Source organism: Neopelma chrysocephalum, unplaced genomic scaffold (genome assembly GCF_003984885.1).
Source record: "Neopelma chrysocephalum unplaced genomic scaffold, ASM398488v2 Primary Assembly neopelma1_188, whole genome shotgun sequence".
Lineage (NCBI taxonomy): Eukaryota > Metazoa > Chordata > Aves > Passeriformes > Pipridae > Neopelma > Neopelma chrysocephalum.
In genome coordinates, this window is record NW_020897850.1 from 91,807 (window position 1) to 119,373 (window position 27,567).

At 42.8% G+C, this 27,567-nt stretch overlaps 1 protein-coding gene and 1 long non-coding RNA gene across 6 annotated transcripts in view; one reads left to right on the top strand and one right to left on the bottom strand.

Moving 5' to 3' along the window:
- The window catches only part of ETV6 (ETS variant 6), a 128,867-nt gene that overhangs the window by 72,335 nt on the left and 28,965 nt on the right, over positions 1 to 27,567 (top strand). For all 5 annotated transcript variants that reach the window (XM_027702525.1, XM_027702526.1, XM_027702529.1 and 2 more), the window contains one exon: positions 26,524 to 26,688. In XM_027702525.1, the coding sequence (XP_027558326.1) occupies positions 26,524 to 26,688 (165 nt within the window). The remainder of the gene's footprint in view (positions 1 to 26,523; positions 26,689 to 27,567) is intronic.
- Positions 10,331 to 27,028, bottom strand: LOC113976892. The gene is made up of 3 exons (XR_003537196.1): positions 26,925 to 27,028; positions 26,465 to 26,708; positions 10,331 to 11,848 (listed from the first exon to the last, which is right to left on the bottom strand). It is a non-coding gene; the product is annotated as an uncharacterized LOC113976892 (long non-coding RNA).

Genomic DNA, 27,567 nt, shown 5'->3' on the forward strand with positions numbered 1-27,567 from the left:
CTCGAGTCTTCATTATTTCCTCTCCCTGCTTTCTAAAATACTTTTAATCTGAAACTTGTGGAAGCTGAGATCATGCTGAGGAAAATTAGAACAAACATGACTGGACGAGGTCCCTTGAGAAGGTGTCTTAATCACCTGCTGCTGTGTGACTTCAAAAGCCTTCCACCTCTCCTCTGCAGCTGAAAAGGTATCACTTGGAAGAATGAGACTTCACTTTCTTAGAAGAGTGATGGAGATCAGTAGCAGTCAAGTGGTAATAAACTCTGTGTCAGTGATTTGCTCTACAAAGTAACAGTCCAGCATCTGCCCTTTTTTTTTTTTTAAGTATACTGCAGGAAAACAACTGCTGCATTGCTTTGTTCATGCAAGGTCTTTGTTTTATTGCATTATAAAAGCATTGATTGGTGTGTGTATGAATAGTTTGTGTATGGGTGTGTAAAGTTCATCACTTTACAGTCAACCTTACCCAAGCTTCTGCCATATAAATGATGGGCACAATGGTTTTTAACTGCAGAGCTGACCCCTGTGCTTTCTATACTGAAGGTTCTGGCTTGTACCCTGCATGTACTATGAGGGAGACTGCACACCACCTTTACTAAGTGAGATTTATGGCCACTTTTTTATTTAGATTAGAGTAACAACTTTTAGTAAGCAGAGAATAGATAGCCGACTTTGAGATTACAAGGAAATTGTTTCCGAGTGATGTCCATCAGTGCAACTCATCTGTTGGAAGAGCCAGGCCCAGGAGAGGATAGAGGATGTGGACATTTCTCCTAAGCCCACCTAGTACTGTCAGAAGGCCACTGCACTGAGCTTAGGTATTGCTGTGGTTAGGATGGTGTCAGGGAATGAAAGAGTTGGGCTGGGAGATCTGATGGTACCGGGCTTCTGCAGCCACCTACTATTCATCCAGGGCTTAGTGAAGGCCCCTGTTTGTCACTGTCTGGAGTACAGGTCACTGTCTCAACTTACCTGTCTGTCCTCTCCTGCTCCTTCAAAACACATCCAAGTCCTTAGCAAAATGCTGTTAAAAGCAGAGGAGAAAAAGCTGTAGTATTTTCCTCCTACCGAGCCACCTTCCTGGTGTTTTTCTTAGGAGGGCACATTTTGGTGGTTGCAGGCTGTACAAACAGTCTGATCAAGGAAACAAACAAGGTAAAAGAACCAAAAACCTTAGGTTTTGCTGTGCCCCACTCTGACAGAGCTTCTTACAACAGGACCTAATACATTCATCTGCTGGGTTTACACCTGGGTGTGCTGATTGAATTAATTAGGTCATTCAGTGTGTGTGTGTGTGTGTATACATCTGCTTCATCAGCTGCTGGTGATTTGCAGAAATTTGTTGCTGCCTACCATGGATTTTAAAAGATGGATCTTGAACAAATAGCCAGTCAGCATCATGGCTACCTGGTGTATTCCTTCCTCACTACGTACTATGTCTGCTTCAGAAACTACAGTCAACCCTGTGCTACTTTGCGCTAGATTTCTCTTTCTTTCTCTACGTTTACTTGCAGATGGGTGTGTTTAAGCATGTGTTTAAATTTCAATGCTTTTATGTCTCACTGTCTGAGAATGAGAGAGGAAGATAGGGAGCTGCCAGTGAGGAAATTGTGTCTGAAAGCTGGAAGAATGGAAATAGTGAGAAGCCAGGCACATTTTTAGAGAGGTGTAGTGGGGGAAACAAAATCCTAATACACATCTAAATGTCCCTAAAAGTCTTGGAACCCCAAGTGGAAACTAACCTCAGGTACTTGCACATGTACAAACAACCTGAGTATCAAATTCCAAGTTCTCTATGGATTGTACAGTGCCCACGACAGATTTTTCAAAATGTGTAAGAGTAATGACTGTTACTGGACAGGGTGTAACATTGGCACTTTCAATATAACAAATTGTCTGGTCTAGAGAGCAAAATATTCCAGGAAGTGGTGCAATTGTATACACATAATAAATAGATCACTAAAGCTTTTGTGGCATAATTAGATGTTCAGGGCAAAAAGTAAACACTAAGCTCACTATAATTGTTGAACTGGCAGTCACGAGTGTCGTGGTCTAATTTATGTTGTAGAACAGTTCTCTGTCACACTGCCTTGGAAATGGGAAACATCTTTTGTAATACCTCCTGTTTCAACTGACACTTCTCCTTACTGCCTTAAAGACTTAAGGAAAAGTTTTGTCTCTGAACTTGAGTGTTTGAACTCTGATGGTCTTCACTGACCTGGTCTAATGTTTGATATTAGGATGTAACATTTCTGTTGGTGGCATAGAAGCTTATTTTTTCTGCCTTAGTCTCCCAGATATGCCAACAGCATCCTGGAATGCATTAGGCAGAGCCTTGCCAGCAGGTAGGGAGAGGGTATCCTTCCCTTCTGCTCAGCCCTGTGAGTCTCTATCAGCAGTGCTTTGTCCAGTCCTGGTCTCCTCAGTATGCCTGAGAGATGGACAGACTGGAGGAAGTCCAGTGAAGTACCATGGAGCATCTAACATGAAAGGAGAGGCTGAGAGAGCTGCAGCTGTTCAGCCTCAAGAAGAGCGTGTTTGTAGGTGTCTTGTCAGTGTGTATAAATATGTAAATATTTGATGGAAAAGTAAAGAATAGTCAGTGGGCACAAACTGAAATACAAAATATTCCATTTTCACATAAGAAAAAATTCTTTAGTGGGAGGATGATCAAATACTGCAGCAGCCTACCCAGAAAGGTTCTGGAGCCCTTGTTTTTGGAGATACTCAAAACCCAACTGGATATGATCCTGAGCAACTTGCTCTGGTTGACCCTGTTTTGAGTCAGGAGGGATCTCTTAAGATGTCTTCCAACCTGAACTATTCTGTGATTCTGTGCCATATGCAGGCTGACAAAGCCCAGGAAAAGCCTATAGGAAGGAACCTCAGGCTACTGTTGAGTGTTATCCTTAGTCTGCTGTTAGGATAAAATAAACCTGGCAAAAGGAGCTGATCCAGGGAGAAGAGGACTGAATGGAACTGTAGTTGCTAACAGTTTCAGAACATAAGCATTCACTAAATTATTTGAAAACCTCATTTACAGGATGTCATCTATTCCCTTTATTTTCACTGAAGTTCATTCAAAACTTCTGTCTTTTAGATGGGATAGTAAGCTCTAACTCTCCTTTCAAGAAGTGTCAAATTAGGACTTAAAGGATAGTGAGTTGCATTTACAGAGAGATTTAGGATGATCACAGAATAATTCATGTTAGAAGGGACCTTAAGAGGTCTCTACTCCAACCTCCTGCTAAAAGCAGGGTCAGCTGTGAGGGGAGGCAAAGTGCCTCAGTGCTTTATCAGGTTGGGTCTTTTAAACCTCCGAAGATGGAGATTGCACAACATATCAGGGCAACCTCTCCCAGTGCTTGGCTGTCCTCATATTGAAAAAGATTCCCCAGTCTGAATCTTTTGCTCTTCAACTTTCTTGTTTTTAGGTGAATGAAGGTAACAACAGGTGCTTTTTGGGTTTTTCAGGGGTATATGTGCAATCTACATCTCTTACTCTCTTGAGCACTTCTAGAAGTCTCCCATGGCCCTTATTTTATTTTGAAGTGTGGAATGGCATCTGAAAATCTTACCCAATGTCTCCTGGGCTTCATAACTTAAAGAATTTGGAAGATTGAAACTGAAATATCTTCCCTTTCCAAAATACTGACTTTATTTTGTTTATGAGCAATGATTTAGGATTTGGAGAGTCTCTGATTTTCAAGAGGGTGTGTCTGGTGAAATATCACTAAAGCATTTCTTTTTAAGCATTTCCTTCCTTTAACTTTCTTGATAATGATGTGGTAAGATCAGCACTAGAGCCATAATTACATGAAGTTTGCAGAGAAAGGAAAGATCCAGAATTCATTTCATACCACCTAGCACATTTCCAAGAAAATGCCTCAGTAAATTGTTTTAAAAAGGCATGTTTTAAAGTTACATCTGTGTATATCTATCAGGCTTTATTTCTGAATAACGTTTAAGGTAGAAAACGTCACAAGTCAGCTCCAGCAGTGTATATTTTCTCCAGTAGCATATATTTTCATGTGTGACAGGAGCTAATTTGGTCGTGCTTGTTACTCTAACCATAACTGCCTTTTTTTTTTCCTTTGTGGCAGTGTTTGCTTTCGCTCTGTCCGTTTCTTGTTGTTCCTAATAACAGCCACTTGCCAAAACAAATGTATGCGAGTGATAAAAGCCAAGAGGAGTGTCTGTTGGACCACAGGAAATTTCCTGTGCAGGAAGAGATCTTAGAACTTCCTGTGGGGCAGAGCATTGTGGGTCTCTTGGCAGAAGTCCCTTTACCACAGCTGCAGTTAACCAGAAGAGGCTGGAAAATAGTCGGCGCTGCCTTTTGCAGTCATGTAGTTCAAGAGAAGAGCCTGAAGTAGACACTTAAAAAATCCACAGCATAAGCTGTGGTAAATCAGAGTGGGTTTGCAGATGATTACTCTCAAAACTAAAATATGAATGGTACAGAATTTCAGGCCATCTCTGCTCACACTCCCGTGCTTCGTGCCCACCTCATAGACTAACTTGGTGTACGTGGGAGTATCCCAAAGTTTGATGATGCTAGAAGGAGACCTCTTCAAGCTTGATCCCCTGTGCCTGAGAATGAAATGTGTGTTTGTACTTGCACCTTGTACACCACTGCAGACTTGTACTGTGCAGGATTTATGAGACATTGCTAGTCAGCCTGTACTCTCCAGCAGGGTTTTCCTGTCTCAGTACTGTCCCTGCCTGAGGCTTCCAGGTAGGTACTTCCCAGGCAAACCTTTAGGCAAGCCATATCCCATGTGCATGATGCCAGAAACTTGGGTTAGCTGCCAGATTTCCAGCATGGAAGACCCTTCTTTTTGAGTCATCTTTATTTTTGCTTATAGCAGACGTGCATCTCTTTCCCCAGCTCTCTGAAACAACACTTGCAGGGGTCAGGGGAACTGATTCTGAGGAGAGGAGTGAGGAGACAAAAAATTAGGAGGGGCACAGGACGCTAACATAAAATGCTGTAGTAAAAAGGAAGGGAAGAGACAAATGGATAATAGGAGGAAATTAGTGTAGTTCAAAGGGCAGAAGGAGTAGAGGACAGAAATAAGAAGACACCAAGAGCACAGATTTTCTAAACAGGGAAACTGGACAGTCTGGAGACAAATGTATTTTTTCTAACAGTATGTACAGAGCATGATTAGATCCTACACAAGAGGGAATTTGTGAGCCAGGGGGTGTCAAACCCATTTTTAGGTCATGGCAAAGTGAGCTTGATAGGGACACTTGGCAGTTCATCCCAGACTGCAGTCTCAGCTTATTCTGTGATGACAGTCACCTGTAGCCAATCCTTAACCTTTCTAGAGAAGGTGCCACAGAAAGTGCCACTGAAATGGTGCTTGAGGTGGTTGTCTGTGCTCTCTGCAGCCCTGTGTTAAATGTGGCATTAAGGCTGTTGACTATCTTCAGAGAAGCCAAATAGAAGCAGACTGTAACATTTGAACTTCAGCCTTGTGAACCAAACTTCAGTATATAATGGTCTTGCTTGTTATTTCTTTGCCTCTCAGGTAGTGTGGTTCTCCTCACAGAGTTTGGGTCCGGTGACCTGATGCCCTTGCCTTTGCTGCTTCAGCATTGGGGTTTTTTTCTTACAGCTGTTCGCTTTTCTTTCGTACCAAGGAACTCTTTGTTTGCTCACTAAGTGCTTCCCCACAGGAAATTTCCTGTGATGGAAAACTCTGGGGAAGCTTCCTGTCCGAGGAGAGGCTGCAGGGGGCAGATAAGGAAGACATTGGAGCCTGCAAACCGCAGCAGCTGAGGAAGCGTCGTCACCTGGCACTTTCTGCCGTAGGAGATTGGGCGGCAGGAAGAGTCAACCACTGTCTTGAGTGATCTGGGGTTGATAGGACAGGGGAACTACTCCCCTCATGTACAATGTTGTGATGCTAGTGCTTCTTTCTGACCCTATTGACATCTCCTCTGTCAAGATCAGTGTAGGACTTGAGAATTGTCAGTCTGTCAGCCCAGAGGTGTACCCGCCCCATAAACCATACTTTGAGCTTCCCTCTCACTAAGCTATCCCCTCTGCTCTTATACTCTCTACAATGTCCTGTTCAAATCTTCAAATTTTTCCCTCTGCCCCTAAAATATGTCAGCATTCCATGCTGTCTGCTGAATTCATCTGTGCCATACAATGATTTTTACAATTCCTCACACAAAAGTTACTCATTACTGGTAACATTCCTTAAGCCTCCTTGTTGGTAGTATTCATCTTCATTTGTGATCTGTTGCCTAAATATTGCCTACCCAATAGGGTTTTTTGCTTGCATTAATTCTTCTGTATGTTGATTTATCCCAGGAACCTTTGGCAATTTTTTGCCAGAAGATGGAAAAGAGAACAGTCTTCCAGACATTTTGACCTTAATGTTCCTGTTTCTCTTCAGAGCTCAGCCTCTTGAATCTAGCGAAGGCATTTCATTTGCTTCATTTCTTTTCTGTTTGTCTTACTTTAAAAATTCAGGTTAAGATCAAATTAAATTGAACTGTGAAGTCCTGAAGGAATCTCTTTTGGTCTGCTCCCCCTAGACTAGGAAAGGCAGATGTCTTAAGCTTTTAGTTTTCAATATGGCATAATTTCAATATAACCTTTATTCAGCCTGTTCAAACTGTTCAACTGTTGTGGTTTGATTAATGGAATTGACTCATAAATATGTGCAGGCTGGCCAGCTGGTCCAGCCAGCCAGTCTTGGCTAACAGGGGACCCCAAATTGCAAATGCTGCTTCTCAGGTATGGGGCAGACAGGAGTGAGGCACTGCTGGGTCTCAGGTCTCCAGAGAAAGAAGCAAAGAAACAGCTTCAGGGTTATGGTCAGCAGTCCCTATATGTTGTGTTTCCGGGAAAAATGACAGGCTTCTTTTCTGGGGTAAGTGGTTGAACCACTTGTTTATCAGGCTTCCAGACACTTCCCAGTATAAGAACTTGTGTTCGATAGTTTGTCTATTTTTTAACTGCTGTGACTGGTAATTTCTTTGCCAGGACAGAGACCAATACATGGGTGTTGAGCTCTCAAAATGTCTAGTGCCCTAAGGTCTGGAACAGACTTGAAGGAAGAGAAGTAGCCTCTCCTGTGTTCTCAGTACTGCACTGCTGGGGTGTGTGGATGGGAGAGAAGTCTAACTTGGGGTGAGGTAGGAGGAAGAGCCTGGAGCAAGGAGACTGGGCAGGGATGTTGGCATTGCACACTGGCACAATTAGAACTCAGGAGAGAGGGATGTGAAGTTGAGCTAGAAGGACAGATTTCTTAGTCTAGCCTTCGCTCTGCTGTCATGTACATAGCTGCTGCTGCACAACTTGCTGGAAAAATGAGTCAGGGTTATGGCAGGGTGCCTCATGCCCTCCTGACAGTGTTGGTTCCTATAAAAATTGATGGTATACTCCTGCTGCTCCCACTTGTCCCTTTAGCAAAAAGTGGCAGAGGTCTGTGGGTTGGATCTAAAAGTGCTAACCCTCCTCCTGCTGACCCATGGAGGTTTCATTATGATGCCGTGATGGAATTTCTGAGAGTTTTTTTCACCATTACTGGTACTTAAAAAAACAGAGAAAAAGTTACACTCAGTGTATTTATTCTGCGTTATAGCTACTAAGGTTTTAAAGATGAGGAAATATCAGAATTAACATTGCTGGTGTGTACATTGATCCTTCAATTACATGGCCTTTGCATGTGCATCAAACACATGCAGCAAAGTGTGGACTCCAGGGGATGCATTAATAACTTTGCTAAATACTGATAAAGAGGAAAGGGGGTGAACCTCAGTCAGGGGAGAGTATAATTGCAGGAGAAAGTTGTTAAGCCTACAGGGACTCTTGATCTGCTCACTGATATCTCAGCATGAGCTGTGTTTTTGCAGTTCATAGATCATCAGTGACCACATCAGCTTTGGTAACTACGGCTGCACTGTAATGGTTGTCTTGAAGAGTGGGAGAGTTTCTTCCTGTCTGCCTTCAGTACACGTGGGCACTCTTTGGTACACACAAGTGGTTTGTACCAAATCACAGAGGAGGCCTGCAGCTAAACTTGGGTTTTCCTGGTTCCTTGGCCGGTGTCTTCCTTGCTAGAAGCTTCTTCCTTTTCAACACGGAGACCTACTTTCTCTTATGTTCATATTTAATATCTCTGTGGCAAATAACTGAGCTGTTTACCTGGGGTAGTAGGGAAGTATTTATTATTATTTTTAGCAGTCTGTGATGTAATTTACCAGATGAAAAAAATGAGGGGGAGAGCCAGCAGACATCCAATACGTGCTTTGCAGGCTGGAGCTGGAGGATTGGGAAGCTCAACTGAGACAATGCAAAGGTTGCTAAACAGAAACCCATCCTATCAAGCTGGAAATGCATTCATGAGAAGACCTGTAGTTAATATCGTTCAAATGATGAGTAAACTCTTCCATTGAGGAGTAAGCTTTGGGTTAAATCCCTTTTAGGTCCAAAGATGTTTTGTTCAGAGATCTACATAGAAGGGTATGTGCTTGTAAAGTGTTTACCATGCTGTGGAGATAGACATAATCTTCACATGTACTTGGACAAACTGAGTAAGTGTGCTATGGTTAGTCAAGGATAAAACACTGTATTTTTCATTCAAAAAAATGTAGTTTCATTTTAATAATTTATAATGCTAATAATGCACTAGGAAATTTGTGATATATTGTGTAAACATAGTAAAGCATTGGGAAAACTCAAGTTCACTGCAGATTGGCTATTAAATATTTTCAGTGAAGTGAAACAGCTCAAGGCTGCAAAAAATGACCCAACTGGCAGATTAATGGACTGAAAATTCACACTATTAATTTGTAAATATAAATAATAAAGCTCAGAAGTGAAGTCATTAATAGACCTTATCTGTCAGTAAACTTTCACACTGTAGAAGTAGTGTCTTTTAAAAAAATTTCTTCTAAGAAGAGGTCAACAATGTAATATTTGTACTGTTATTCCAAAATATTCTCAGTTGGAAAAAAGAGCTTTTAGAACTGGTTGTCAAACCGATTCTCCTAACAATTATGGAAAATTTTGCTTGCCCCAAAATCTGTCTTACCCCAACACTCAAAGTAAACCTTACAATAGGTGTTATGAAACCGAAGCACCAAAGAGAGGTTGTATCTTGAATGCGATAGATCAATGCCAACATCGAAATATTCCAAATTTCTTCAATTTTGTTTTTTCAGTGGATCTGATTTTGCATATTCAAACTTTGTTAGGGTCTCACCATTCTCCTGAGTATTGTGAACTCTCATTTTTTCTTTTTCCCTCAACCAAAATGCTGCCTCCTATAGCAAAATCCATGGTGTTACCCCATCATTTCTGTTTTGTTTAGCTGGGGATTTGGGGAAAAAAAAACAATCAAATACATCCTCTTCATAGATCTGCGTAGAGATTACAATCCAGGGAAACTCTCTGGACAAAAATAGCATTTCTCTTCTGTTTGTGCATTGCCAAGCACACCAAGGTCCTGGTTTATGATTTCAACTGAGACAGGACAATTATTCAGAGTAGTAATGTAGGCCTACTGAATTGAATGGTGAAGATCATTTGATTTCAACTTGGAGAGCATGTCCTGGCCCTTCCCATGGACCAGGGCCTTATTGTATGAGCTGCTGTAGTTAGGGAAATAACTGAGTTCTGTCTTTCTGTACAAACAGGGCATCAGTCCCACTGGTTTAAAGATACTAGATATTTTTAAGCTGCCATGAAAAACAAGGGGCAAGGGTTTGTGTTGTTAGGAAGAACTTCAAAATGTGTCCAAATTTCAGCATAATCCTTTTCAGAGTAATAAATTTGGAATTGAGGAGACACACCCCCCAAGTTAAGAATGTGTATTTAAAAAAAAAAAAACAAACTAAGAGGAAAAACAAACTTTTTCAGCCTTTTCTTTCCCTGAATGGCAGTTATCCAAGTGAGACATCCCACCAAAATCACTGGAACTGCTCACAGGAGTATGGGTTAACCCATGCAGCTCTGAGTGTCTTGTTTATTACTTCAATGTCATATTTACTTAAATTGATGCATGTTGATATTCAATCCGCTATTTATGAGGGTAGCTTTGCAATTTTACATTTATCTCAATTTTGACAATGCAGGTATGAATATTGCTTATGCTTTTGTTTAGAATTGCTTTTAATTTGAACAAATTTCGATTACTTTAAACAAAAGTAATTAGGAAGCTTTCTTTTAAAAGCAGAAAAAAAACCACACAGCCACTCTGACTGAATGTGAAAGGAACCTATACAGAGAAAGCAGAATTCTTTTTGCATTAACAGCACAATTTTCTTTATTTCACATTGTATAAGTAAGAATGGAGTTACCAGAATGTATTTCTGTACAAGAAATAAAAATAAGTTAGTAAGTGTATAATAGAATGAATATTGTGATTAACTACAGATAAGGTTTTCATAGTGCTTCTCTGACATATGGAGAAATGCCTGAGAACTTATGAGGGGAAAAGATACATGCAAAGAAGAGGGGAAAAAATACATGCAAAGCCACTGGGGTAGAGTTATGCAAATGACCTTATCAGGGCAAGCAAAAGGCCTCCCCACCATGCCTGCCAATTAGGGAATAGCAGCTATGGACATACTGAATGCTCATACCATGCAGTTTTAGCCTGCCATGTTGGCAACCATACTGTGAAAGGAGATTAAAAATTGTCTCCTCTTTTATGTCTTTTTAAGAGGTTGGCAGAGATATGAAAAGAATCCTGAACAGGATAAGCACCCTGATGGTATCCCAGTACCATTTTTACAATTTCATGTGGGTTCTAGCAAGCAAAGGGAGCAAAGAAACCACTAGGCTTTGACAGGAGTACAGAAGTAGTCCCTGATTTCTTCGAAGGCACTGGTGTCCCTCCATCCTGACTCCCATTCTGAAGTGAGAAGGGAAGAAGAAACTCTTCCTGCTGTTCAGCCCAAGTCAGCCTGCCTGGTCAAGGTGTGCTGCTCTCTTTCTCTTACCTCTTATGATTAAATACACGCTCACAGTTGGTTGAGCCAAAGGGAAACACAGGAAAGCAGCATCTAATCTTACACAGATTTTTCCAAACACAAAAATGTGTCAGGATTCATGAAGTGTTTTGGTATTTAACACAAATGGAAGCCATTAGGTTCAAAATTAGCAATATGAGCCTTCTGATGTTCTGAGAAACTTTCCTCTCCCTTTTGGTGCCTTGCATACTACTCTTAGCACTGCAGCTAAATTTTTAAGATTACCAATTACCACTGATTTTCACAGGAGATGCAGACATGCTTTCCAAGCCAGTATTTTCAAAACTTTGAGCAGGCATTAACTGGTCACTTGGTTAACATTCAGCTGGGTGGATTGAATTAATGGTCACGACATGTTCATGAGGATTTTTCCTAGCTAGGGTTTGACTCTGCCTCAGTTGTCCAGAGGCAGCCAGAGGTTACAGTCAGATGAATGGAATTGAGGAGAAGTGTTAACTCTGGATTGGGTGCACACCCTGAGGGTGCATCCAGTGTGTTAATGCTGCTTTATTGAAGTCACTCCTTCCCAGGCTTAAAAGATAACCACGAGTAGCATTACTTAAGCAAGAAGGCAAAGACTGAAAAAAACAGTGTGATCTTTCTGCCATGCAAAAAGAAGAACCCAAATGATTTTGTCTTCCTCTCCTTATCCCCATAGCGAGAGAGAGAATGTCCTGAGGAATGTCTGAGGAACCAGATTTAGTGGAGATTAACAGAGTCATCAGAAGTGTGTGTGCATTGGTGCTCGCAGGCTCTGGGACCCACCAGACCACTGGGGAAGCTGCAGGGAGAGGCATTTCTCAAGCTCTGAGCCTTGAAGATCCTTCGTGTTGCGTGGAGATGGAGGCTGTGCAAAAAAAATTAAAAAATTAACTCAATCGGTGACCTGAATTTGAGAAAGAACTAGAAATTGTGATGCAGAGGAACTGTGCTCCTGTCCCACTCAGGGCCAACACTGCATCTGCCTCTCTGGGGCAGTACAGTCTGGGCACTGTGTTCATGTGTGTATCTTTGGCAAAAACAAAACAACAGAAAAGGAACTATGTCTTGCTAAATGCAGGTGCTTTGTGTGCAGCTTTGCGCTAAGTTCTCTGCTGATTTGGTCTCTGGTGTGAAAATCCCTCCTCTGGATATGAAACTGAAGAGGCAGAAAGATGCACAGATACACAGAAAAGTGCTGGCATGCCCCGTTTTGGACTCTGACCTCAGTAATGTGTGTCTAAATCCCGTTCTTCTAGATCCCGTCTTCGTCGTTTGGTTTTCAAAACTTCTTTCCTTAAGAGCTGGTTCCTATGTGGAGTTTTAATGCTGCTTACTGAGAACAACTCGTTTCTCAGTATTTCTCCAGGTTAGCAACTGTTGTTCTGCATGCCAGCCCTCCTCTTGCACACAGAGGCTCACTTAGAGTTCTGCAAGAAAAGGGGGAAAGGCAGAGTAACAGAGCTGTGATTTTTTTTTTGTACAATGCATGCTGCTCACTCCTTGTTTTCTTTCCGATAACACCAAGGTATTTATGTGCAAACAAAAGGTCCTCTTGCCGACTCAGCCTCCTCCTCCTGCTATCTGATTCTGTCAGCAGAGTTGCAAAACCATGACTGTGAGTGCTAAATGAATGAGGTTGAGGTTGGGCTGAAAAAAGAAATCTCTACATGGTGTGCACACCTCGGGGGTAGTGGGGGGGGGGAAGTGGAAATCTAGAAAAAATTCAAAATCAGGCATCACAAAACACTTTCTTAAAAATTAATCACAGTCCTTTCTTTTGAGAATAAATCTTCGAGGGAAGTAGTGTTTCCAGGACCTAAATTAACGAATTTGTTCATAGCAGGGAAGAGACAATATTGAACAGTATCAACCTAAAAATTGCCCATTCAAGCTGCATCAGAGAAAGATATAAGCAAGAAATAGTGTAATTTATTAAGGAATAAGCCAGCTCACAAATAAGCCTTTTTCTGAATGTCCATTGCTTGGTTATCCAAACACCTGAATAACAAGAGTTTAAATCTTTTCTGAAATTACATACATGTCCTCAGAAGCTCTGCATGGTGTCAAACACAGAGGACTCTGTTTTCATGAACACACAGCATTTGACTCCATATGCTCTATGTTTATTATCTGCCAGAGTGGTGTGAGACATCTAGAGTTTGCAGATTTTTTTCAGGGCTTCACGGGAAAATTTTTGGCACTTTGCATTCCCTAATGTCATTTTCTGTGAAATTGCTGAAGAAGGCTTCTCCCACTCCTCAAATTAACAATGTGCCCGTGTCTGCATTTCTGCACCATGCTGTCAGTGCTAAACCGGTTGACCCCAGTCATGTGGGGAAAAGAACAAATCAAAATCACATTAATAAGCAAAGCATTTTAGAAAAGTAGTTTTGCACTTGCAACTTGTTCAGAGGAAAGGAAAGACCTGGGAATGTCAACTTGCTTTGCACTGATGTGCATCTATTAGCTTAGTAATTTCTGTAATGTAGGAATTATAAAAACAGGCATAAAGAGAAAAGTTAAGGCAACCTGAAAAGTTAGGTTAGAAGGTATCTTTTCTACAAAACATAGTTCACTATCCTTCCCTCATGTTCATGTTTGCTTCCTACAGTCTTACTTCTGCAGTCTGTCTTTCTGCTCACTCTGCTCCGTGCTGTCTCCTGTTCATTGGCATGCACACTTTGATCCAGAGCCTGAGAGGCTTATAAACTGTGCATTCCTGTTGCAGTCTTGATTTTACTCCTGTGCTCTGTTTACCAAGAAATCTCCCTTACTCTGATCTAATACTGAACAGCATTTCCAAAAATTGCCATTGCTGCTACGGTCGGCACAAACAGCTTTCATGGGTACTTGTTTGTGGCACAGTGAGCTTAACTAAAGAGAGGATATCCAGGCAAGTGTTTCCTAGTAGGATAGAGTATGTTGCATCAGAGATGCTCAACTTCAGACAAGTCCAGGCACAAGAACAGTAGGTCCAAATGGTGGATTTTAAAAATGGCGTTCCAACTTTTGAAAGTTGGTTGTGAGTCAGTCTTCCCCAGGAGAGCAAAAACTTGAGATGATTTGGAAGTTACGATACAAAAGAATGAAGGAAAACTAGTTTGGACTTTGTAAATCAAGCAAGTGTTGAAGCATTGGAAGAATGGAAGAGAAATTACTTCACAGAGACACCTCCGTTGCTTTCCTGATTTCATCACCATTGTGATTGTCTGAGTTTTTGTGAATGGAAGTGGTGCACGAACAGACAGACCTATAAATCTGGATTTCTGCAACAGATAAGATATCCTTCAGAGAGTTGACTGAAATTTGCCAATATACTGGGGAGCACTACTATGAAAATTTAAATTAGACAGCTTGGCGAAAAAGTATTTCAACTCTGTTTTCAAAATATCTACATAATCAAGTGTATGGGGATTCCAGTAGATTCAGCTGGTTTCTGGGGGGACCAGCATTGTATGCACACCATCATGTTGTCACTTTGCTTGTACATTGAATCCCTTCCCTCTCCTGTCTGTTTCTATTGTAATGTCCTCCAGGCAGGGACTCCTCCATATTCAATGTTTTATACTACCTGGCACATCTCTGAGCTGTGTAAAGAAGCCATTAGATGTTACTAAGTATTTCTGTCCCAGGTGGTATCGTTTGATTTTCTTTCCCAATACTTGTTTAGGTTGCTACACCTTACCCCTTCAAAAGAGGTGGCACTGTTAGTGGGGTTAGTCTCTCACTTCTCCCTGATGTCACAGCTCCACAGCCAATCCCAGCTCAGCTCTGGGACTCTCCAAAGACAGATCCCCTTTCCCCTTGCACATTTGCAGTAGTTCGTTTGCGACAGCAGGCGCAGGGATGGCCATCCTTCCTGTGGGAAAGACAGAAATCCTGAAGATAGCTTCACTGCTGGCAAGGTCACTAGATGTACTTGCACAATAGGTTTAAATGGTATTAAGAATTGTGAATCTGTGATGATTCCAGTTACCCATCATTACTAGGTAGGCAGTCTCTCCCACTGCACCTTTAGCATGGCAAGAAACCGAAAAAGCAGGATGAAAAAGAGCCTCCTTGTGATTTATCTCATCCGTTTGTTTTCCTTTTCATTCAAAGCTTGATCCTTTACTGGAACTGTGTAGGTAAATTATTTGCCTCTATTGACATTGCAGTAGTTTTTCCAGCCCTGGAAGCAAGCTTTTCTCAGTGACATCATCAAGATTAAACTCAAGTAATATAGCAAGCCCATGCATTATTTTCCAGTGACATGACATGTTCTATAACAATACTAGCTGAAGCATTTTCTCCCTTCTCTGTTACCACATCCACCCGTTACTCTTTTTGCAATTTGCCACCTCCCTGCCAGTTGTGTTGACCTACCTGTTAGAGCAGTCGTGCTCTTAATCTGCTCAGAAAGCTGATCTGGCAGAAACCAATGTACACGTGTACTTAAATATCTCTCTCACCAGGATCACAGCATGGCTCCTCCACCAATTGCACTGGCACATCAAAGTGATGGCCAGAAAACGTTACTAAGCACTGTCATGGAACACTACGTGTTGTCCAAGCTGTCACCTAGAATGAGCTGGTTTGAAGGACACAATAGTCATTGCAAACATCCCAGCACCGAAATAGAAATTATCATCTTTGTTCTGGCTCCTTCATACCAAGCAGAATAAGAGAAAGGGATTCCAATACGCCCAGTTCAGGAGAGGGGCTGTCTCCTTCAAGCGCAGTACTCCAGCAAGACACCTCTGAAGCCAGAGAGGAGAAACTAGAAGTGTGTATTTCTGAGATCTGAGGCTGTCATAGAGCCATAGGTCACACAAGTGTGTATCTGCACAGCAGTCAGAGTTATCTTGTTTCGCAGCTGACCAAGAGTTGGCTGAAGCCATAGTACTGACAGACCTCAGCATGAGCTAGCTACTATGCTGAACGTGCAGCTTATGCCCATGTTGTGTTTGGCACCTCAGGGAGCTAGTTCAGATGGCATCCTAGGGATGGCTTCAAGTGCTGCAGCCATGCTTCTGACTGCAGGGTGCCACATGTCTTTGAGACACACAGCACAACCTCCTAGCTACAATCTGACAAGGATCTGACGTGATTTTGCATGCTGTACCAATTAATAAATTTCATTTATTATTACTTGAACAGTATTTTCAAGTGGTCCCTAATAGAAGCAGTAGTGCCTCAACTTCATGTGACTTGCATAGAAATAACAAGCCACTTTTTTGGGGGGCTCCAGTATGAGAAGTTAGTGGGTATGCTGACTAGCTTCAGAGCAAGCAGGAGTTAAATGCTGGAGAGGAAGCAATTCTCAAGGCTGCAGCAAAGATAATCATCATAATTTATCATCTGATAATCAGAGAGCACACTCTTAATTTGTTCTCATTATCAATGTATTTCAAGCACAAGTACCTTAGTACAAGAGGCCTTTCTGTGCACAAGTTGCACTGGAAAGCTAAAGGGTTCCATATGAATGTAATGCAGTTACTTCTTCTCCTGCATGGGTGATGTGTTGTAGTGCAGTTTGGAGTCCATCTCAGTGTCCTCCTTGTCCCCCAAATGTGGAAAAGGACCCCCAGCATCTAAAGCTGTTGTTTTAAGCGCTTGACCTTTCTCTAGAACAGCAGTGTGTTCCTGGAGAAATGACTGACAGTTTATAAGAGCTGTAGGGATTTGGTTCATTAAGGAACCATCAAGAAACGAAGCTAAATCTGGAGTTTTTAATCATGTCAGGACTCTGGTTTGCAGCATCTTGGGAACAAGAAATGTCTGCAGCATTCTAAGAGTGGGCTTTTACCTCTAAAGGTGTGGTTCAGAACTAAGCACGCTATACAGTCTGCAGAGTTGTAATTTGCACCGTTTCCATCAGTAATTTAATATTTAACGTCACCTGAAGGCAAGTCTTCACATAAAGCACAGAAGAACTTGTATACTGGTGGATTGTAGCAGGCTGTTATAGCCCTCCTGCATTAGGACTCTGAAGGAGAATGCATGCATAAGCAACAGGTCCAAAAGCAAAACCAGCTACAGTAGAAGTATGCCATACTTTTACCACGTGCTGTTGGTAAATTTTTGTCTGCAGTTATTTGCTTAATGGTTACAGGCAAAGTAAGCCATGATTCTGGCTGTGCTGCCAAAATCTGCAAGTACAGCTGCAGCCCACAAGTGTTGGAGCCCCAGTGCAGAGGAAGCCAACAGACAACATCTTGCTGTTACGGCATAGACTGTTCTGTAGTGGAACTGGCCTCACATTCCCTGGAAACAGCCTGGAAAACATGCCCTTTGTATACATACTCCCCCCTCCCCAGCTCTCACAGTCACAGTTGAGTTAGGAAACAAAGTCCCAGCCAAAATTCCTTATTGGAAAGGGACCCAACTTCTTCAGGATGTGAGCCTCTGAGAACAAAATTTCCTTGTAAGAAAAAGGCAGCTTCTTAATACGGAGGATTACAGTGTCTTGCAGTTGTTGGTGGTGTTTTGTTGATATGTGAAACTGAGATTTCAAAACTTTTCCACTTGATTCAGCTGTACAAAAAGGGTTTACTAATCTCTCTCTTACAAAACAGTGATTGAGGTGACATAGCTGATGGTAGGTTAAAGTGATAAATTGCTGAAAGTAACCATCTTAATTTTAGGCAGGTGTATTCACTGCAGCTAGCAACTATTTCTTCGGGTTTTCACATCTTTCAGGAGTGTTGATCAGGTGCCTAAAACCTGAGCTTTCAGTTCCATCACCAGTATTGGTGCTATGTCCTGTTAGCACGGTAATAATCTGGGCTCCCTGTTCCACTGTACAACAATTAGGCAGCAGGCAAAACACTTAAATAAAACCATATGTAGGTCGAGGCTACCGAGATCAATTTATTTCTAATTACTTACAAATCTTTAACACCCCAGCCAGGGAGCAAGGCCATATTGGGTTAAAAGAAACAAACAGCACATATTGACCGTGCATTCTAATATAGGGTTGGGTTGTTTACCTTAAAATTAGTGTTGCCAGGATGCATCAAATAATTGATAAAGAGAGCGGGAAGGAAAAGTAGATGTTAAGAATGTAAAGATGCTCTGCATTTGGCAAGTTGTGAAGAGGAGCAGAATAGAGTTCCTGAATTCAATCCCTCTTATAAGAGATTTAGTGTATGGGCAGGCGTTCAATGACTTTGTTCCTCACATCTATAAAACAGATATAACAATCTAATCTGTTTGCAATTGAAAGGCACTGTGTAATGTAAATGTGCAAGTATTACTAATAGTAAGTATCAGCAGTGGCCATAACCAATACAGAAAAACCGTAAAGAATGTTTATTAGACCTGATTTTTTGACCTGGATTAAGACAGATTGATTTGAAACAGTAATGAGTTGCTGAGAAGAAAATTGAAGTTTTTATAATCCCTTGACTTCTACTGGCAAAACTGTTTGCTTCTGGCAGCATTGTCTTTTGAGCTAGCTACTCTATGACATTGTCAGGGCTCAGCTGCTTTTGTTTTGGATATAGTTTTTGCACATACAAGGAAAAAAACAACAGAAGACATTTCTTTCAGCTCCTTTTGGAAGGGAGCAGTAGGAAAGCAATGTCTGCTCCACGGACAATGGCCAAAAATTGGTTGAGAAGTCAGCAGTGGATTAAGACTATGACTGGGAGCAGATTCAAACCAACATTTCCCCATTCCCCATTCCACTGCCACTGCTTGTGCTGCACAAACTGCTCTGGTAGGAATATCATAGTCACCTCCCTTCTGCCTATTGGCACAGCATGGAGCAAAGAGAGGGGTCGTCTGCAGGTTCTTTCCTTGTGTGCAGCAAATGTGGTGGCAGCTCTGTGGCTGCAGTCAGTGATGGCATTATGCTGTCCATGGCTTGCTGCATTGCTGTTACACTCTGGCCTTCTCTGAATGTGCAAATGCCAGCCTTCACCATGCCCTGGAAGTAGACCTCTTGTGAGGCTCCTCTGAAGGTTTTGCAAACAACATGAAAGGAAGCTGGAGCTGTCTGCAGAGTTCTTGAAAGCTCTTGGACGTGGCTCATGGAATGAGTGCCTAAAAAACCTGCTGGTCTTTTTTTCACCTCTGTGGCTGCTTGCTTCTTTGGTAGTTTTTCCCTTTCAGAACCTCAAACCCTGGCCACTTCAACGAACATACCAGCACTATTATCCAGGCTGGTTTGTCCTGTCCTGTGTGTTCTTTTATCAGGCCACAAACTGCCTGTCAGCAGCAGGTAGACTGCTCCAGCATTATAACATTTTCTGTTTCTGACTGATCCCAAAATGGGGCAGCTCAGAGAGGATGGAGGGCTACATCCTAACATCCACTCATTCTATAGGCTAGTTCTGTATGATTCAGTGCAAACAGAAGGGGAACAAGCAGCTGCTATAGGTCAAATACGGATCTCAGAAGAAATTCAGCACAGATCGCCACACAAAATCACTGGGGTTGCACTAGAGGCTTTATTCTGACATCAGGTACAACTCCAAGGACTTCAGGAATTGATCAGCAGTGTTCAGGGACTTTTCTGACTTGCTAGAGTGGGGGGTCTTAGACATAGCTGAGTAGTTTTGTTTGAGAGAGGTACTTCAGTTACTAACCTGTCTCTGCAACTAAAAGGGTTTGGCTGTAGAGTGAGAAGGAATATTCTTCATCTTAAATTCTGTAGTGTGTGCCCTTTCTTCCCTCCTTTACTATTTACACAGACTTCAGATTTTTGAGGGTTTTGTGCAGGTGACTTCATCTGCCGTCATTAATCAGTGAGCTGTCTCAGCCCAGCAAGCTAATTTAAAGTCATACTTGTGCATTTGATCAGCAAATGCAAACCATGTGTAATGTCAGCAGGTGATGGAACACGGGATTTTCACTTCAGTTCCAGAAAGGGCCGTAGTTGCTTCCAGGAAGCTGAGCTTGGCACTGGGTGCGGGCAATTGAAAAGATTTATTTCCCTGCATGAGAGCTTAGAGCTTGATCATTCTAATTGAGCATTTTCCAATCAATATGTTTCTTACAGACTTTCCAATGGCTGCATTAGGAAAGCACTTTTATTTATTTTATGACCCTGAAGCCTTAAGGGGTTCGGGTGTGTCAGCTTTTCAGGGTCTGTGTAGAGACAGTGAAAGGGGAAGGGCTGGGTCACAGGGCAGCACACACTGGCAAAGTCAGCATGGCAGAAACCCAGCACAGAGCTTCACTTTGTTTCTGCAGATGTCTGCATACATGAAGGCCCCAGGAGCAAGCACAGAGCATTACCTGCACTTTTGCTCTACCTCTTATACCCTGTTCAACAGGATACCAGGAGAAGCAAGCTTATGTCTTTTATTTCAGATTACTACTGAAAAAGCTGTTTCACCCTCTGTTCCTAGCAGTGTAGGAGGCTTCCAAAGCCTTTTCATTATGGTTACAGGCAGTTTCAGACCTTTTCAAAGGACATGCAAGCCTTACTTATGGTCTCTCTTCCTGCCCATCACACAGCTCCTCTGTTCCCTATCCAATAATCTGTTCCTCAACAAGACCTGTAAAGGTGCATTTTCAGGTACTGCCATGCATTTCTCTTGTACCAGTTTGTACTCACTTCCCAAATAATTCTCTCTGAGGATTAGCCAGGATTAACCTTTTCTCCATTTTCTACCTTTGCTTATCTCTGAGGACCACTGCAGAAGCAGTGGCTATTCATTGCTGCTGGTTTGCAGGTGTTGCCTCAGAGCTGGCTCTGCAGTACCTGGGTCAAGTGGCACCTGCTGGAAAGAGCAAGTGGTCAGGCACATCACTGCACCCCAGACCTCTGTCCCCTGCTTGGAACAGCAAGTGCACAGACCACCAGTGATACAGCATTTATCCCGTGGCAGGGCTACATCTTCCACCTGTAAGCCAACCCAAGAGCAGTCCCAGAAGGCACTTACTTACACTGTCCATTTGCATGGGAACAGCTAAGCGTGCCACAGCTTTCTGTCACCCATTTCCCTCCTCTGAGGAATTAGAAAAGCTTCCCAAGAAAGCAAAATCCTTAACCTTCCCGCCTTTACCTTCCACAGCAGCGAGAGTTCTGAAGAGCTGCTGAGCACCCTGTGGGTTGGAGCCTGCCAGTGCTGGGCACTATGGGGAAGGCACTTGTGGCAAGAGATTGGTGCAGCAGCTCCAGCAGAGAATTGCTGTCTCAGGAGGACCTCGGTGCCCAGCTTGGCCTTAAATTTGAAATGGCCTTCAGCATTGAGCTCAGTGCAGCCCTTTTCAGGGAGCAGCATGTCATGGATTGTTCTGTCAGGTTTGAGCATGATACCAGAACAGGGTCCCTGGCAGCAACAATCAGTATCTCTGAACAGGGAACCAGAGAGCAGCAGACCCAGCACCACAGGAATATTGAACCACAGTCATTTGAAGAAGCTGTGCAGCATTTTGCACTTTAAAAGCATTTCAGATGTTAACAGGCAAAGCCCCGTGCCACCTCTTTGCATTTTGGTAGACCAGCTTTTCAAACAAAGATGTGAGAGACAAAGGGACTTTTAAAAGGTGCTCTGGGAGAAGGATTTAAATCTAATCATATGGGGTTTTTTTTCAGACTGTGTTGCCTTTACACAGAAATTAAAAAAAACCCACAACCTCTTGCCCCACTCCTGCTTGACATACATCATCGTACTCAGAGCTACATATTATGCTTTATGGGACCGTGGAAAAATTTTGTTAATCAGTAACAACAAAGAGAGCATCAGTTCCTAAAGAGTTAGTTGGTAGCACACTTTCAAGTTTTCTGAACTTCTCCATCATCATTTTCCAACTAACGGTTCAAAGTACTGTGCTAGAGACAGAGCTGGCCTCCTTCATGCTGCCAGTGACGGTGCATCTGTCCCTGGGTATTCAGAAACCAGCTGCTGATTTGCATACACTGTCCCTTTTGCTGTTTGCCCAACCATGCTAAGTAGTTTTTGGCGTGGGAGTGTGAACAATTCTGTCTGCCCTGCAGAAAGCAGGGATAAATGAGAGGTCTGTCTTTACTCCCTTCTCATATCATCATCCTGCCTGCCAGGCAGCCAGGCCTGAGGGTGGAGAGCCTCGCTGAAGAGGAACAAAAAAGTTAGACAAAATTTACTACGAATGGTGCTTCCATCACGCGTGCTGTCGTGTAGCTGTGTCCTCATATCAAAACCAAAACGGAACAGCAGCTCTCAGTGGTACTCTACATCACATTTCGCATTGGATTTGTGTCTTCAGATTGTTCCAAAATGAGTCAAGGTGAAAACAGCCTGTGGTACATCATAGTTCACATTTTAGATGTATCTGTTACATGCACTGTACGTAGCAACTCATCCTGTAAAATACATACCTTGTCTTCCCAACCAAAGAAGGAGATGCTGAATATGAGTGCTTTGCAAGATTCAAGGTTGGCTACATCTCTTCAAAAAGCAAAGTTGTAACCCCACCAAAACTCTGTGGTCAGATGCAAATATTGCTGGCTGTGTAGTTCAGTGTGCAGAAGGTTATACCAGGTGAGCAGAGCGCTCATCTTGTTCATGCCTCTGTCTCTTGGTGTAAGTGCTAAACACCTTTACTGGCTACTTCAAAGTGTAAATTACCTCATCAGCTCCTCTCCATTGTGCTTGGATTTGCTGCTTGGGAATAGAAAGGAATGAAGTGTGGATTTCTTCTGCACTCCAGATGATTACCAGCTTGTGCCCTGCAGCATGAGAATTGATCGTTCCCACCATTTATAAGGTAGCTGGTGTAACAGGTGTTAAAAACAGGATTTCAGGTGAGGAATATGCCGCAGAAGTAGATAATCTCTTAAGACACCAGTGCACCAGCCTGCGGCATTAGAAAGGTGAGCACGAATTTTGCTCCCTGTTTAATGCATATGAAGCTGTCAGCTTATAAACATGTCAATAAGTTACTGCATTTTACTCTGCTGGAGGTGGTGCTTGGAAACGTACAGAAGGCAGAAAATGCACTGAATCTCACAGAGCCAGTTTTAGATGGGTTATGCACCTTTGTCTAACCTGCTCTCAGCTATTGAGTTCAAGGAGGTTTTGTTGTTTATTTTTACACTATAGAGATAAGGAGGCCACAGTTGGGAATGCTTGCTAGATTTCAACCAGGGGAGCAATGCCAGAGATGGGAGCGGAGACAGGTCTGACTCTCAGGTCAAAATTCACTCTTGTGAAGTCCTTGGCAACACTGGCCACCAAGAGGCCAGGCTGGGAGAAGGGCAGCTTCCCCTGTATCTGATCTGCACCTACTGAAAGCAGCAAAACCTTCAACGCTGATTTCAATAGTCAGTTCATCAGGCAAAACTCTGCCCTCATTTTGCAACACAGCTCTCATTTTCCCCATTTCATTCTGCTTGGTAAATATCTTTGTTAGTTGAAGACACTGCTGTTAGCTTTTCCAGAGAATAAAGCTAAAGAGATAAAAAGAGCCCATTTTCCTCCACTGTGTGCATGAGACTAAAAGAGAAGATGGAGAGGGGAAAATAAGAACCAGCATCCAAAGAAGAAAAATAGTGTGAGCGGGATTAAGTTTTCTTTCATGGACAGTACAGGAAAGCATTTTCAGGATCTACTGATAGTGATGTACACTGTGCTGTAAAATCCCTTCAGCTGCAAAGCCAACCTTCTCATGACCTTGTTTTCACAAAACCAAGTAGTTGTTTTTAAGAAAGGTCCAAGAAGGTGGCATTACAAGTTCAGCAGATGCTGTGCTGCACATGAAAGAATTATTTTTTGAATGACAGTTTCTGAATCACTTTTAGCAACACTGGTGTGCACCCCTAGAAAAGTCTTCTGTGACTGAACTGGTTCAGCCTCACAAAACAAATGGGCATGCAGTGAGGACTTGTGTTTTTGAGAAACTAACTTCCCAGGAAAGCAGCAGTGCAGGAAGGGAGGGAAACAAAAGAAAAAAGCAATCCATCTAGGAAAAAGCAGTTAACTTCTTTTATAGCACCTTATGTCTTCCACACAATGTAAGTATTTAATTACGGTGTCACGTCACGGATGGAGAGCTATGGCTCATCCACCCACTCATTTTAGTGACAGCCAAACTGAATTAGACTGGCTGCTTGCTGATTCTTAGTAATTTCAAGCCAAGTGGTCCGAGGTCACATTACTTTGTGGCTTTTCTCACAAGCTTCAGCGATGCTGCTGGAACCCAGCAGAGACCTGATTTGCAGTGTGAAGCGTTGGGTCTCTTTCAGAGTTGCCAGCACAGCTCATGGCTTGTCCCAGTCTAACTTACCTGGCTGCTCTGGGTCTAGCACTGGTTGGTCTAAACCTCTCTTTTAACATGTACTTTTGTATTAGTTGGACGGATGGCAAAAGTACATTGTCACCAGCACATGGGAAATGTTGGCCTGTGTTTGTACAGGGAGTGGTTTATTTATTACGTTGATATATATATATATAAAAGGGAGCACACACCTCATGTGAAGTTATCATACAACTCTGTCCTTGTCAACCTGATTTTCCCAGTGATGTTTTCTTTTGTTTCATGCCTCATCTTGTGAGGTGCATATCAGAAGTCTAGTTAGTTCTCCTTTGGGCAATTTGTGACTTGCATGGCATGGCAAAGAGGGAGACAAAAGAAACCACACAAGAGCATTTCAAGCACTCCTCAGATGGTCTTTTAAAACCCTTTTGTATGTTGTAGTCTGGCTGCATCATGTCTTACTTCTTTCTCTTTTAGCTGCAGTCAATGTGCATGCTGCCTAGCAGCAGCCTGGGGTCTGGAGTGTATTTTCTGCAGGAATAGCTCTGTATTCAGCAAAAGATGAACCCCATTCTGGGATTTCAGATGATGGTTTCCATGTCTCTGAGCAAATCTGCACCTCACCTCAGTTCAGGCTCTTCAGAAAGGTCCTACAGAAAACTCTGACCCAAATAAGCAGACCCTAATTCACAGGGGAAATAGAATTCAAATACTTCAAAAATAAATAATTGCTACTACTTGTTTCTGTGTGGCACATAATACAGTGCAGTTAAAAGCCAGAGGAAATTCTTGCTACTGCCATGCAGAGGTCCCTTCCTTAGGTCAACTCTGATCCTTTCTCAGGCATGATCTCAATTCCTTTTCTGACAGAGGTTCAGTTCTGTATGCAGCTGTGATTCTGGGACTTTCCAAAGCCATTGTTTGGGAATCTGGCATAGCAGAAGAATGCAATTCACTGCATGTTACCTCTTGCTAAAACAGAAAAAAAGAGTTGCCTATCTGTTAAAGAAGTAAAAACCAAACCAAAACAGGAGTGGTACGACTCTCCCAGGTTTCTTTTAGTGTTTGGTAGGAAGAGGGTAATCAGATCTCAGAGAATGGTGTGCCAGGAAGGAAATTTCTTCCCATGTGCAGCATACAATCAGCCAGGTGCAATACAAGGAAGGGAGGTTCATCTTCCTCTGAAGCATAAGGTACTGGCTTCTGCCAGAGTCTGTGTACCCGAGATCTGATCAGATACAGCAAATTTTATGTTCCTGTGCACAGTGGGTAAGCTTTGTAGCAAGTCAAACAATGAGTCATCTCACCAGGGGAAAAAAAAAGAGAAAGCTTTTATCACCCAGTGGATTGGAGATAATCTCTCTACTTGGGTAGTTTCCTTCTATCAGGGGAAGGAAACTATTTAAATTTGTCTGGAGAACAGATATTGAATTGTCTTACCTCCAAAGCTTCTCTGCCTGGGCCCAATAAAGGTAGCAGGCAAAATTTTGGTGGTAACTTGGTTGGGCCCCTGTGAGTAAACACAGTAGCCTAGGCTCTGTCTGCTGTACGAGCTGGCTGGGAGAAAGGGAGTGCCAGATTCTCCTCGGCACCCTGGAAAATCTGTGCCCAAACCAATAGATGTCCCTGCTATTTTGCCATAAAATGATATATCCCCTTCTATGGGGAGAGTTACATTGCTAATATTTTATATCTATACAGGAAACGCAGTGCTAAAGATGCCACGGTCTCAGTACTGGTTTTCCTCTGTAGTGTGAGAATAGCATCTGCTAATGTGATGGCATCTGGAGGAGGAGTGGGCCTGTCTGAATACACCTCTCTCAACCACATGTGCACTGATAATGGCTTACAGAGGCTGTGTTAAGCAGCCCTTCCTTACAGACCCCAGTCACCTATAGGGAAGTCACAGCTCTTTTGCATCTGACAACTTCTCGTTATTTTTCATCCATAAATTTACAAGGGGTGTGAAGAGAGAGCACACCTCTCTTCCATGAAAGGATACACACCAAGGATGGATGGGGCCAAGGACTTTGCCTGCTGCCTGCTCTGCACATTAGAAGGAGCAGTTGGAGGAAAACCCCACTGTGGAAATCCAAAATGAAATAATTTTTAGGAGCTTTTTTCCGGGATGCTGAGGCAGTTCTTGTTTCACAGTATGTCACAGATAAACCAAGGTGCCTAAGCTAATGAAGTATTTCACAGTCCAGCGCTTAGAGTAATTCTGCATCAATACGACATTCCTCTCCTACACTTCCCTCTGAGACTTTGTACGTTATGGTGTGGGAGGGAAGGGGGGTTCACTGATACTTACCCACATTCCCATTCCTTGCCTCAATTTGGTAACACAATCACGGTCTCTTCCTGCCACAGGTTTGCAGCCGGTTTACTGGAGCAGGGATGATGTGGCACAGTGGCTCAGGTGGGCGGAGAAGGAGTTTTCCTTGAGGCCGATCGAGAGCAACACTTTCGAGATGAACGGCAAGGCTCTGCTGCTCCTGACCAAAGAGGACTTCCGATACAGGTCTCCTCATTCGGGTGAGAATTTTTTACAGAAGCTGTGATTGAAAAGAGGGAGGGAGCTGCAACAAAAGCTGAACAGGGTCATAGGAGGAAACGGTCACCTTTATTGGAGTAGACTGGGAAAGGGAGGGGAGACAGAGGACAGGGACACTTGTATGAGGCAAGGACAAAAAGGACAGAGAGGGAACGAAATCCTGATACACCTGAGTTGTCGGCGTATTTGGGTGCAAATCCAAATCCAAACCTCCAACCTGTTTATTAGGTAAAACTCCCTGCAGAGCTCCCAGAAAGCAAGCTTCTCTGGCAGCATTTTGTGACTTCCAGCTCTTCCCTGTAAAGGCTTATCCGTTCACAGACCCAACTACAGCAACAAGTTAATCAAGTTAATCTTTAAGCAGCCCGTATTAGCATTTTGCCTCACAGTTGACTTGGCTGAGGTGCTGCTAAAAGCAACTGCAAAACTCCTCCCTTGGGGACTTTGCCTCTATTTAACAGCCCCTGTGGGTTTTGCCTTACTTTACCATATTCTCTCGTGTGCTGGAATCCAGCCCAAGGCACAGCACGGACAGGTGTGTGAATCAGTCTGCCTATTGCTCAAATTATGTCTTCACTTACTCACAAAGAAGATTTAGAAATGTGCGTGTTGCCTGCCTGTATTTATATCCCCTGCGGTCTGTCTGCTCCAGTTTTACAGTCAGAGTAAGCATCTGCCCTCCTTTGTCAGGGATGTTTAACTAAATATGAGTTGTGAGCCTTTTTTTGTGACCATACAAGGTACTCCTGTTAAATATAAAGGCTTGTAATTCAATCACCACAGGTGATCAAAGAGCTTGGACCAAGCGGTGACAGAATTGCTGCGAGGAGGCTTCTAGTGCAAGGCTCACTAGGTGCTGA